A 13880-nucleotide genomic window follows, 5' to 3' on the forward strand; every position below is an offset into this window, starting at 1 on the left:
CAGCAAGAACAAAGACCGGTGCTCCACTCTCCAGTCTGCACATTTGTACCATACGATCCAGCACCGGGCTGAGTGATGACTGGGTTTGACATGTCAGTCGAAATGAGTAGTCCAGCAAAAATGAGAATATGGCTCGAGAGGTTTCCTCCCTAGATGATTTGTAAGAGTGACAAATGCATATCTGTCAATTGTTACACAAAAATGACTCTTCCAAACTACCATTTAATCACCATTTTAGAAAGAAAAGATTTATTTCATAATATTTTCCATGCTGCTTTTTGGGTGTTTTGTGTCATAAAGGAATAGTTAACCCCAAAATGAAAATTGTCATAATTTACTCTCCCACATTTCATTCAAAATGTGTACTGTACATGAGTACAAAAGTGAGTACTGTACAAAATTTGTACTGTATATGCAAATAAATGCATTTTTGGGGAAATATTTTACATTCCCATACATATTTTGATATGTAAAAATAGGTTTTTGTCTACGAAAAACAAATAAATCCAGACCAGATCTAATTACTCTGGTTATTTTAACAGATTTTTATAGTCTATATCCCACCAACATGTAACAATTAAATAAATATGGCTGATTACAACATAAGAAACTAACAGCTTTGAGATTAAGGCTATGAAAGTGGTATTTTTATCTTTAAAAAAATTCATAAAAATGACTATAACAAAATAGTAGACTACGAAAAAGTACCTCGTGTTCTTCCGAGCCTCTTGATCTGGGGCTTGCAGCTGAAAAGGAAGTTGAGACACACCAACACACCGCGTTTGCTACTCTCGTATGCAACGTTTCCGATTCACGCATATAAGCTTCACACAAAGAACATCACAAAGGGGGAGGTCTGAGATGTAATAGGAAATGTGACCTACCAAACTTCTTAACAATCAATATATAATCTCACATGACTAAAGGACTGATAGTTTGACCTCAGATCATTCATCTGATTTGTCATGCATTTCTTGTAAAATTACAGAGTTCAGGGAACTGAGAGCAGCCAAACCACTTGCACTAGCCGCACAACCACAATGCATCAGTCTTGCATATGACACAGGCCTTCATCAGCTGCCAATCCAAAACTCATGAGTATGTGAAACTAATATCATCAAAGGATTTCTGTGAAGTTATTCAGATATAATTATCAGTATGTTTTTTATTTTTATTATCAGTATTTTGAGGAATGATGACCAAACAATACATTTTAAGATCTTTTATTAAAAATTCAGAGAGTGACTTACCATTGAAAAGGAAAAATAAATGACAACATGCAGATAATTTGATGTGGAGCATGATGGTTCTTTTTAGTTTTTCTTTGAAAGCCAAGTATGAATCAAAAGAGGATGTATCAGATTGTTCTTCTGGACTTTTCAGTACACGAGTCTTGTCAGCTGTCTGAACATCTCTACGCCACAGTTCCTTGTGGTTCTGTATAGGATCTTGGCTCCTTTCCCTTAGCTTCTGCTGCTCTCTGTTTCTCTCTCTGCTCTGCTTTTTGTTTCTGGACTTCTTGAAAGACCTGAGAGGAAGAAAATACTATGTAAACAACAGTTGAAATGCAAACCCTGAAATCTGAAAAAAAAAAAAAACCCACTGGGACATTTTGGCTGAGCTGAGAACGTTACCTTATTGCAGAAGGCCTTTTTTGCCAGCCAACGTCGAGTGATCCACCGATAATATTCAGGAGGGAACGTGTATGTGATTCCAAGTTCTTGACACACCTTCTCGAAGGAATCATAACGGGTCCTTCTCAGAAACTTCAGCTTTTTCTTCCTGCTGTCGATGGCCATGAGCATCCATCTTTTGTTGGCTTTATCCTGATGTAATATAACAAACGAGTTATGCTGTAGAACTAACTTGTCTCTCTGAAATGAAAATTCTGTCATAATTTACTTAGCCTCATGTCATTCCAAATCCAGGAGAGTTTTTTTGTTCATCTTCAGGAACACAAATGAAAATATTTTTACTATTCTCTCATCCTTTTTGTCCATCCATTGAAAGTCCACCCAACCGAAACCCTGACGCATTAAAAAGTACAAAAAGTAATCCAATGTAAAAGTAATACGTATGAATCAAGCAGTTTAGTGCAAGTCTTCTAAAGAGACATGATTGCTTTTGGTTGCATGGACTTTTAATGGATGGATATATATATGATGAGAGGATATTAAAAATATCTTTATTTGTATTCTGAAGATGAACAAAAGGGGTTTGGAACAACATGGGGGTGGGTAAATTGTGAGATTTTTGGGTGAACTATCCTTTTAAATAACAGGATTAGGAGCAGAAAACTGCTTTATGACATGAATGTGTTTACAATTGTTCATATAATCTAGCATATACAAGGATTTATATCCTTAAACAGAATATGAAATAAAATGACTTCAGCAAACAAATGATTCTAAAGCTCTTCCCACGACTAACTTCCTTATTTCAGCTATTTTTGCAATAACATTTTACCATCCGGTCTAAAGTTAATATTTGGGGAAGGCAAGAAGTAATTTCCTGTCAAGTTCAGTTTTTCAAGCAGCGTTTATCACAATAACTATGAACATTTTCATTAAAGAAATATGACAGGAAAGAGACGACTAGAATAGACATCTAAATTGTTTGTCTGGCTGCATTTATTTGATAAAAAACATACAGTAAAAACAGTAATATTGTGAAATATTACAATTTAAAATAATTGTTCTATTTTAATTTATTTCATGTAAACGTTAATTTATTTTTATTATACTTTTTAGCAGCTGTTTCTTCAGTGTCTTCAGTGTAACATGATCCGACAGAAATCATTTTATTATGCTGATTCTGTGCTGAAGAAACATTTATTATTATTATTATTATTATTATCAGTATTGGAAACAGTTGTGCTGATTTATATTTTTATGGAAACTGTGGTACACTTTTTCAGGATTCTTTGATGAATAGAAAGTTCAAAAGAACAGCATTGCTTTTGATCAATTTAATGTGTCCTTGCTGAATAAAACTATTTATTTCTTTAAAAAAAAGTACTGATCCCAAACTTCTGAACGGTAGTGTTTATGCTTCAATCATATGCACAGGATATCCTGTTTGAGTCTGTGGGTATTAATCAAGTGGAGTAGTAACAAATGTTCTGACACCTTTACTAAAGGCCGAAAAAAGTCATGCTACTGAAAAGCTGTTTACCTTAGGGTGCTTGTGCAAGTGCTCCTGGAAGTTGCGAATACGCGCTGTCAAAATCCCCACTGTAATGCAAACAAGTACATTCCGCATGATTGAGTCATGTTCTGAGATTCCAGTATGGTTAAAGCAGTGACTTTGTCAACTTTTAAAAAAGAGAACTTGCCATTGACTTCTGTTGAGCTGCGGTCATTCTCATCCCTCCGCACCTTGGCAATAAGCTGTTCCTCTTTCAAACAAAGTTTTTCACTCTAAAGGAAGACATTATGACAGATAATTGAAAGAAACTCCTAATATATATCCGTGCCATTATTTTGTCTCAAGATGCACACCAGTAATGGGTTTTTTTCTAAGGAACGTTTATAAAAGATACTTAAATATCCTAATTAAACTATGGCCTAAACGTGGCTTAGTCTAAGCCCTGACTGTGAAACCAGGCTAACATCTTTTTATCGTGACTTAGAAAATAAAAAGCTACCATAAATGCAAGGCAGCTGAGGTTATTCCATCCTATTTTGAATTATGAAAATATTAAAAGGTGCTGTATGCAAGTTTTTGACTCTACTAAAGCATAAAAATACCATAATATGTTTGCAGATATTTAAGAAACATGCTAAGTTAACATACTTGTGTATCTGAAAAACAATGCTACAGTCAGTTATTCTCCTTTGAAAATGTGTGTTCCGGGCCGGAATGTCGGTCTCTGTTTTGGTTTGTGAAACCCGCCCACTGCCAGTTTACCCAATTGTATTCCAGCACACCGGGTTGCCGGTTGGCAGAAAACACGGCGTATTTAATTTCATTCATCGTCAAGTGCGCTCGTTCCTGTTGGCGTCGTCAATCTGGCAACCTGCGTGTGCCTCAAGTCTGAGGAGGAGGGGCCGGGTGAAAAAAACCCTCTCCAATATTTTGAATTTGGACTGTAATGCCTAGTTCAACAACTCGGTGTCAATCCTACATACAGCACCTTTAAATAAAGAATCAAAAGGAAATGAAAACCCATACATGATTTGCAAGCTCCAGCATAAGCAGTTTCTTCACCACATCATCTACCCTGCAAAGATATGACATAATACTGCTACCGTTCTGCATTCAAGCACACAAAGGAAGTCTGAAGAAATTATGTACTTCCTAATCCCAAACATACAATCATAGTCTTACACAAGTATGAGTGGGTCAATATGGAGAGTACAAAAACAAAACCATACGATTGTGCAAGTGGGACAGATGCATATTCATGCTTCAGCAAGGATGGATGCAGGTCCTGAAGCTGACTTGGGAACTCTAGGAAGAAAATAAAGCAAAGAGCCAATAAATCCTATTAAAAATTGATATCAAACAGGCAGGCTAACAAACTGATTGTATGTAGAGGTTTAATTTTTTTCTCTTATTCCTTGTTTCTTTCTAGAGGGCCGAGCATACTGCCTCACTGGTTGGTTTAGGAGGGTTTCATCACCTGAAATGAACAGTAAAGTCAATATATATTGCCTGAGTCACTTTAAAAATGCTTAATAAAAAAGAATGCATAAGTGTAGAAACTACATTTCTTGAGCCCCAAGAAAAAGACTTCATCAAACAAGCAGTAGAACATTGTTTTTAATTGGTGTCTGTTTGTATCATTGCATGTCTGCTTTAATAATTATAATTATTAATGATGTTGAACCCTTTAATAAGGAGGTGTTTTAAAGTATTTGGTAGTTTTATAGTCACTTTATAGTCAAAGCTTTATAGTCACTCTCCTCTGCAGCTAAAGACTATTTAATACACGTCAATAGTGACAAAGTGTCAGGGTGGGGGTGGTTTGGTTGGCCACATCCTTCCCACTCAAGTAAAGGACACGTCTGTGAGATTGTCATGATACCTCTTGTCAAAAAAAATTAAATAAATAAAGTTGTCATCATCATAGCCAGACAAACTTGTAAAATGTTCTTACACTGTTTATTACTATTGCACTGTCATATCACGTAATTATAAAATGACAAGCACTGGATTCAAACAAAACACACAGTTTTACATTTACTATATTTTTTAAGCAGTTCCTCAAATTTTAAATGCCTAAAATAAATCTGTTTTAGACTATCATTGACCAAACCATGAAGAAAAAGGGCTCTATTTAAAGTTTATTAGCTTTAGTGGTTTGCAAGCAAACTTGGGGATAGTGTAGATCGTGGTTTTGAGCAGCTTGTCAGTGAACAACTACTCTGTGTAGTAAATGCTGCTCCATGTGAAAGCACGCACGTACTGGAGATTTACCGCTGATTACAGAGCCGGCTTTACTGACAAGATGCGCATTAAATATCGCATGATTTATCGTGCAGCCCTGTGTATCTGTAGTTGATCTCATCCTCTTTACTCCATAATGGTTAAATGGTAGTATTTCAGTCAGAGATGCATTTAGCACATCAAATGATGTCATGAACAGTACCATCATTAAAAAAAAGCAAAAACAAATTTTGTTAGTAGATACGAATATGAATATGTCATGGGAACTTTTTCATGTGTTTTTCTTTGGATTCTACTTGTAAAACCTTACATATGAATTCATCCAATCACTTACATTAACACTTGTAAATGGCACTATTACAGTTATGGTCATCATTAATTTTTATTAACACTATTATAATGTTTTCATGTAATTATACATGTTTTAAACAGATTTCCTTTCAGGAAAGTGCACAGTACATTGTCCATGTTAATAGTGAATAAATATGTCTCCAAAAATAAATAAATAATAAATTTGGATTTTTAACTGACCTAAAATTCATCATTTACTCATCCTCATGTCATTCAAAACCTGACCTGAATGACTTTTAGTTTAGAGAGTTTAGTTTACCACGGACTTCCATTGGATAGACAAAAAAAAACAACACCATTTATCAAAATATCTCTGTTCCACAGAGGAAAGAAGTCATAGAGGTTTGGAACAACAACATGAGGGTGAGTAAATGATGACAGAATTTACATTTTGGGTTGAACTACTCTGCTAAGCATACTTGTACTACTAAATTAGCAAAGTGTCAAAGAAGGCTAAACCAGTGACCTAGTTAACTCTGATTACTAAGAAAAAGACTTACGGGGCACAAAAAATGGGTGTTTTTGATGATGCATTTCTATGCAAATGTGAGTGAGTTATAAATTCAATACATGGGAAAATCTCTTAAGTTTGGTTTCACAAATCAGCCCAATAAATGTTTTAGGGTGTTAAATAACCTATACACCCACTCCTTCATAGTTCATAAGTCTTGCGGGAACTGGTAATTCAACGCATTTCCCCCCACACATTATTTCTTGCCCCAAGAACAAGAAAACATGTGCGGGAAACAGATGTAACCCCAGTGAAATATAGTGGCAACCTCTCTTTCAAAGCTCAGGACCTGTAAGTGTGTTGCCAGATTGAAAACACCACAATTTTCTGCTGGACTGTCCCTGTAATAAAGATACTGTGAGATGCTTTGATAATATCATCTGCTAAATAGCATACACTACCATTCAAAAGTTTGGGGTCAGTTAGATTTGTTAATGTTTTTGAAAGAGGTCTCTTATGCTCACCAAAACTATTTATTTGATTAAATTGGATTATTTGAAATTTGATTAATTTGAAATATATTTGATTTGATTCACTGAAAGTGGGAACTAAACGTCTTTTCCAACTTCATAACTATATACACTCACAAAGAATTGTTTATTACACAGAATCTGTGCCAATATCATGGACCATAACTATGTCAGCATCACTTGGCCATTGAGTGTAGTTTGGGCTCCTCCTCAATGCATCCTATAAATGTTGTCAAATGTCTTGCACACATCCAGTCTGTTTTTCTTCATTAGTAACATGCAATTATATAGCAGGTGTTGAATTTTTTCTTTAGCTCCTTGCATTTTTTTCTTATCATGTATACACCAGGTTATTGTTAATGTCCATTCAGCTGACAGCTTTGCCTGTTGTAGTTTGCTCAGGTTGTGCATGAAATAGACACTGCTTTTCTGCACTTTTACTTTGCACGTCTCCTTGATTTTCTCTCTCTCTCATGCTGCCACAACTGGAGCTGCTTTTAGCAGGTGTACTATCAACGCTGGTGTTCGGCAGAGATGAGGACTATTTGAAAGTCTTTTTTCCACTAAAACTTTGATGCACATCGTCTCATTTTATTACGTCAACATAACAAAAGATGTGATTGCAAAACAAGCAGGAAAAAAGGCATTACATGCACATTTTTAAGTCATAACATGTATATTTATATAGTCTCAGCAAAATCATAACTCGCAGATTAATATTTTTGGTCACAAATGCAACCGTTTTATGCAAAGTCATATTTTAAAATATGTTTAAAATGTATTAAAAAAAATCTTACTAACCCAAAATATTTGAACAGTAGATTACTACCATTACTACTAATAATTTTCATAATTGGGGTGGTGTTAAAGATCAAGGTCGATAACCCATATGTTTCAAATCACACAAAAAAAAGAGAAGAATAATTCATGAGCCATCACTTCGCATCGACCCCAGTTTACTCCAGAGGGACTTCCCTGTAGTAAGTGTACCTTATGTCACTTTGAATAAGAAATCATCTGTAAAAGAACAATTAATAGTAAAAACCCACAACGGAAACATAGATTAAGATCTATTAAGAATATGGCTACTTCATAACCCCATCTATCATCCTACACAATACATGCAGCCTTAGCGAAGGACATACTGTAAAGTGGCTGTATTATTTTTGAGACAGCAACTACCTCAAAAGGTAGCAAAGAACACAAGTAGACTAGAACTAAACTAAAACAATACTCTCATAAGTACACTAATAAGACTAGTGAATTAATAAAAATAATAAAGATGAGTCAAGAATTACAGGTAAAGCAAAATGTGCATTACAAATAACTGCAGTGCTTTTACGAAGCATAAAACAATTCATTCTTGATGCATTAGTAGAAGATAATGATATTATTATTATAATATTACTGCGGGGGAGATTCAAACCATGACTCAAATAGCAAATGTTCACCAGCCCCCCCAACAAGTCTGCAACATCAAAGTAGACCCACAATCGTTAATTTTCTCACATTGCTGAGACGATAACTCACACTTTGTCATATAACTACTCACTCAGACATACATGACAACCTTCTTTTTCTTTTTTTCCCTTCAACTGGTCTCAATTACTTTCTTGCTTTAACCCTCTAGTGGTCTTCAGTCATTTTAGCCCTAAAATATCGAGAAATTGTACTTTTTTTTTTTGAACACACACACACACACACACAAAATTGACATGATTCGAAAAGGCTAAATGGTCTTAAATGGTCACTCATGTACTTCCTGGTCAAAAATTACCGCCATATATAGAAAATGAATGGGAAATACAAAACACAAGAAGACAGAGCAAAAAAAATAAAAAATAAAAACTTTGACAATCTCTAAATATAATTCCAAATGCAAAACATTAATAAAAGTAAGTTACTATTTCTCAAAAACACTGTTAACAACTAGTGACTGCACACACACACACACACACACACACCAGTGGTGGACGTAGTACACAAATCAAGTACTTGAGTAAAGTGTACAGATAAATATAATAAAATATTACTCCAGTAAAAGTAAAAGTACTCCTTTTTCAATTTTACTCGAGTAAAAGTACAAAAGTACTCGATTTTTTATGTACTTAAGTAAAAAATTACTGATAGATTTATTTAGCAATTTTATATAGGCTACTTAACTAAAACTTAACCTTACAGCAGCGGGGAAGATGAACGTGCATGAGTTATTTTATTTAGTCGGTGTTATTTAAATGTTTTGGGTTTGTTTTTGTTTTTTTACCTAAAACATAGAGACTCTGATGTTAATGTGTCTGCATTCAAACATTTCAGTGGGCTTAAATAGATCACCCTTTACAGCAGATTTAGTTCACAAACAACTGACAGTTTTGACCTAAATATGATTTTCAGTTACAATAATTAATCCTAAAATTCGACATTAGTAACTTACTTGTTACTTGTGAATTCAGTTCACTGGAGACTCGCACTAAACGGTTCATTTGAATCAGTGAGTTGTCGACTCGAGAACAGCTGCAATAGGTTCATTCTAATTCGTGAATGAATCGTTGGGTGCGATTTGCGAACCGATTTAACGGGTTCATTGAAAAGAATCAGTTTGATCTTGAATCAGACGCCGCTTCTGCGTCTCGGAGCACGTGATATATTATAAGGAGTAGCGATCATTTTTATGAAATGTAGTGAAGTAAAAAGTACGATCTTATGCTTTGGAATGTAGTGAAGTAAAAGTAAAAGTTACTCAAAATATAACTACTCCAGTAAAGTACAGATACTTGAAAAATGAAAATAAAACGAAAAATAAAACTACTCCGTTACTGTCCACCACTGACCCACACACACACATATATATATATATAATATATATATATATATATATACAAAGAGTGAGGGCTATATCTAGTGCCCTGCCATTACATATGATTTATTTATTTATGAATTTATTTCCATCATCAATTAATAAATATTTATTTATATTATAAATTATATAAATTACAAAAATTATAATTAAATAAATAAATTAAATAATTATAATTTTGTTTCTTTCTTTCCACCGGATGGCACTAATCTGCCTCCATTCATTGGATTCATCATTGCTAGATACCTTTGCTCTATTTTATTGTATTTACTTTGTGCATTAATTGAAAAACAGTATAAAATGTTATATATATTTATATATATATATATATATATATATAAATTAACTGGATATGACTATCCCCACAACGTGTATATAAACGGGATGATTTACACAAAATGTCTGAGCAACAGTGGGCAGAGTTAACCACAATAGATTTTGCCAACCAAAGACGAATGACACAATTTGAAAATAGACAGCTATTATAGGATCGTATAGGATAAGATCTAGAGTTTAAAAATACGTGGACATGACCAAACAAAGGTCATTTGACAAACACTGATGATGTGACTGGGCTTTTAGAGCCCCCTGGGGTTTAATACTGTAACTGCACGCGCTGTCCGTACAACGTCACTAAACAACTACTCTGTACAAAATGTAAGCTCACAACCATAATAAGAAACGCATCTGGTCTAACATAATGAAAACTCAACCTCAAAGTGAGAGAAAATGCTTAATTGTTTCTGCGAATTTAAAACCGATTAAGTGTTGAGATGATTTTTTTTTTATTGCAGTAAACAACAAGGATTACAGTACGTCCAAAACAAACAGTAAAAAACAGTACGTACAAAACATACAAAATACCAATCAATAATAAACTACTTGAGGAATGGGGTCTCTGAGAGAAGGATGCAGAATTTTTCATGGATGATGTTTTCACATGTATCAAAACGTGAATCAAAAAATTGTTTACAATCAGTTGACAAGATTAGGAAAGAAACACTTAAGTGTAAAGTATGTTTTTTAAGCTATTAAAAGGCCCCCGTGCCTTCTCAGTCCCCAAGCAGCTACAGTTCAGCAGTTCTTTCAAAAACTTGTTTGTTGTGGCACACAAGATCTGAGGTCCTTCTTAAAAAATACAGTGTTTACTAAGAGAAACTGAATAAAGCATTGCACTTGAAGCAACTTGAAGTAAGCAGAGGATGGTGCATCTTTTAAGAGAAAACTGTAGTTTATGTGTCCAGAGCCTGATGAATATGATCAGAAATTCAACTGAGTAATGAGATTATAAATGCACTTCTGTCTGTCTCAGTAGACGTGCAGAAGAGGCTACACTTCATGGACTGCAGACACAAGAGGCAGAAGCCAAACACTTAAGGACTCAAAACTAGTGATTCCCTTGGTTAAACACACACACACACACACAGACACACACACACACTCAATATATGCAAATTAACACAAGCATAATAGTTTTAATTATTTAATTAAATATGACAGCTCAAAAAAGGCATTTAATAGGGGCATATCATCATAAACTGCCCTCTTTTGGTGTAGAATAGGCATTTTGCAATGTTTTTGGTAAAAAATTATCCAGAATCAATCATTAAGCAAGTACATAACCAATCAGTGTTCAAAACTATCTCCTTACGTTATCCCACTTCACAGCATTAAAGGGTTAGTTCACCCGAAAAATTCTGTCATTAATTACTCACCCTCATGTCGTTCCAAACTCGTAAGACCTCCATTCATCTTCGGAACACAAATTAAGATATTTTTGATGGAATCTGACAGCTCTCTGACCCTCCCATAGACAGCAAGGGTACTACCATGATCAACATCCAGAAACTTAGCAAGGAGATCGGTAAAATAATCAATGTGACATCAGGGGTTCAACCGTAATATTACAAAGCTACGAGAATACTTTTTGTGCGCAAAAGAAAAAAAAAACTACTTTATTCAACAATTCGTCTCCTCTGCGTCACCCTAGCGCCATTTTAGAGAGTATCCACTGAACGCAAACAGCGCATGTTGTTCTGTGTCAGCTGCACCACACGGATACGTAGTCCCGACTAGTAGACTATATTGCGTGTGTGGACAGGGATTGCCTGACTATTGGGAGATAAGAGGGTCTGTATACTTACTATGAATCCAAAATCACCCCCTATACCCTCATTCACTATTGCCTATACATTAGGCCACTAATACAGTTCACTTTAAAGAGTAAATGAAAACAAGTGAGTGAATTCGGACACTGAGAGCACCAGAAAGACTACCGCTTTTGCATAGTTTGAAGTGAAAGTGATGTGATGTGTAGCCAAGTATGGTGTCTCACACTCTGAATTTGTGCTCTGCATTTAACCCATCCAAGTGTACACACACACAACGTGAACACACACCCAGACTTTGTTTTTGCTGTGTCGCCCAGGAAGCAGTTGGGGGTTCGGTGCCTTGCTCAAGGGTCTCACCTCAGTCGTGGTATTGAGGGTGGAAGAGAGTGCTGTACATTCACTCCCCCACAGCTACAATCCCTGCTGGTACTGAGACTCGAACCCGCGACCTTTGGTTTATAAGTCCGATTCTCTAACCATTAGGCCTCTAACCATTAGGCCACGACTGCCCCCTTGTGCTTTGTGGCCCCCCTTGTGCAAACTGGCAGCTCCAGTATAGTAAGATGAAAGGATTTATCTTGAATGGTCATGAAAATTATATATAAACCCTAATTAAACAATTTAATAATCAATTTACAATAAATTTATATCTGTATTGTATTACGCTGTATGCCATAGACGAGCGCTTTGTAAAAATAATGGATGGATGGATGATTCAGCTGTGGGCGCCACCTTCTGGCGAGATGCGGTGTACGACTCTCACAGTGCATTATCGTATTCTCTAGCCGTTGAGCATACATCAGTTGTAAACTCGTTATTGCTGTGCATTGTAGGATTGATTGAGTGCACTCGATAATGTCCACTAAGATTTCGGACACCACTAAACATGGCTGTCCCCTCAAATAGTGCCCTATTTAAGGGTATAGGAGGGGATTGAAAATGGAAAATGCGTCAACAACGGTCAACTTCGATCATGTGTGCCTTGACAACCAATCACATTATAGCCTTAACTTCATTGAATTTCAGTCAGAGGCCCTGTCCCAAATGGCACACTTCATGTGCACTTGCGGTCTTGAGGACTTACAATGGCCGCTGTGTGTGCATGTCCATGAGACTGTAGGGTGTCCCATTCGTCATTTTAGCTTTCAGAAGGGTGCTCACTAGCGCCCTCTTTGTGGCCGCTATGCACCCTCGACGCACACTTCTGCCGAGCCCGCACTGAGGCGAGCTCCGAATCAGACTTCTACCCAACAGTCAAAGCGGCATTACGTCACGAAAGTGTGGACTCAGAGGAAGACCGTGAGAGTTTAAGGTGCGATTTGGGACAGGGCCACAGTTATGCGACACTCAACCGCTGTTTATAGATACCATAGGAATGAATGAGAAATGCCGTAAGCTGAATCGCACCATTAACCTGTGACCAAAAATTCCTTGACTTCTCTTATAAAACGACTTTTATATTTTTTTCGGTGTAATGAAACACAAGTAAGTGACTGAAATTAGATTCTATTCCAGATTAAGATGTGCATCTGATTACAGGTACGTGGGATTACTGTACATACAAAAGGTTTGTATCTCAAAAGAACTAGTTCTAAGGAACATTAAATGCACAACCCACGTAAAGAAGATAATTCTGCAAAGAACTGCAATTACAGGTTTCAAACATAGATGGCGACAAAGAAGCAACATTTTCGGACGGCATCTTTAATTTCATGTCACAAAATGCATGAGTGTTATATCACATCAAGTTATATCAAGACTTGAAGTGTTGTTCTTCAAATCTGTACATAGAGTTCACACAAGACAAACCATCCTGTGCTTCATTTTAATGTCACACGTCTTAGGAAGTTTAACAAAACTGTCTGGCATATCTAACTTATATGCCTTGAGAACATTTTGGCATTAGAGATATGATTATATAATGTATAATAATGATGAATGTTTTTGGAAAGCTTTCCCAAAAGATCATTCCATGCAGTAAGTGCCTCTTTTATTTTGAAAAGATGAATGTTAAAGGCCTTAAGGCCTTCAATTGCTAATAAGTTGTATTCATTGGGATATAGCTGTAAAATGGTTCACATTTAGATATGCTTTTTGACAAGAGGCTATGCAGGGGTTTTATGATAAGATTTTATTGCTGATATTTCCATAAATAGCCTATACAGTTTTTGATAATCAGTTTAAAAATCATG

The 13880-nt window shown here is 35.7% G+C and overlaps 1 protein-coding gene across 1 annotated transcript; it reads right to left on the minus strand.

Moving 5' to 3' along the window:
* Positions 1-1234: 1234 nt before the first annotated feature.
* mrps15 (mitochondrial ribosomal protein S15) lies at positions 1235-7198 on the minus strand. The gene is made up of 8 exons (XM_016239076.1): positions 7165-7198; positions 4562-4624; positions 4377-4452; positions 4174-4222; positions 3335-3419; positions 3175-3233; positions 1635-1826; positions 1235-1528 (listed from the first exon to the last, which is right to left on the minus strand). Exons 1-8 carry the CDS (start codon positions 7196-7198, stop codon positions 1415-1417), a joined length of 672 nt encoding a protein of 223 aa, XP_016094562.1. The 3' UTR covers positions 1235-1414.
* Positions 7199-13880: the final 6682 nt, after the last annotated feature.

This window comes from Sinocyclocheilus grahami, unplaced genomic scaffold, assembly GCF_001515645.1.
Source record: "Sinocyclocheilus grahami isolate Dianchi unplaced genomic scaffold, SAMN03320097.WGS_v1.1 scaffold555.1, whole genome shotgun sequence".
Taxonomy (NCBI): Eukaryota; Metazoa; Chordata; class Actinopteri; order Cypriniformes; family Cyprinidae; genus Sinocyclocheilus; species Sinocyclocheilus grahami.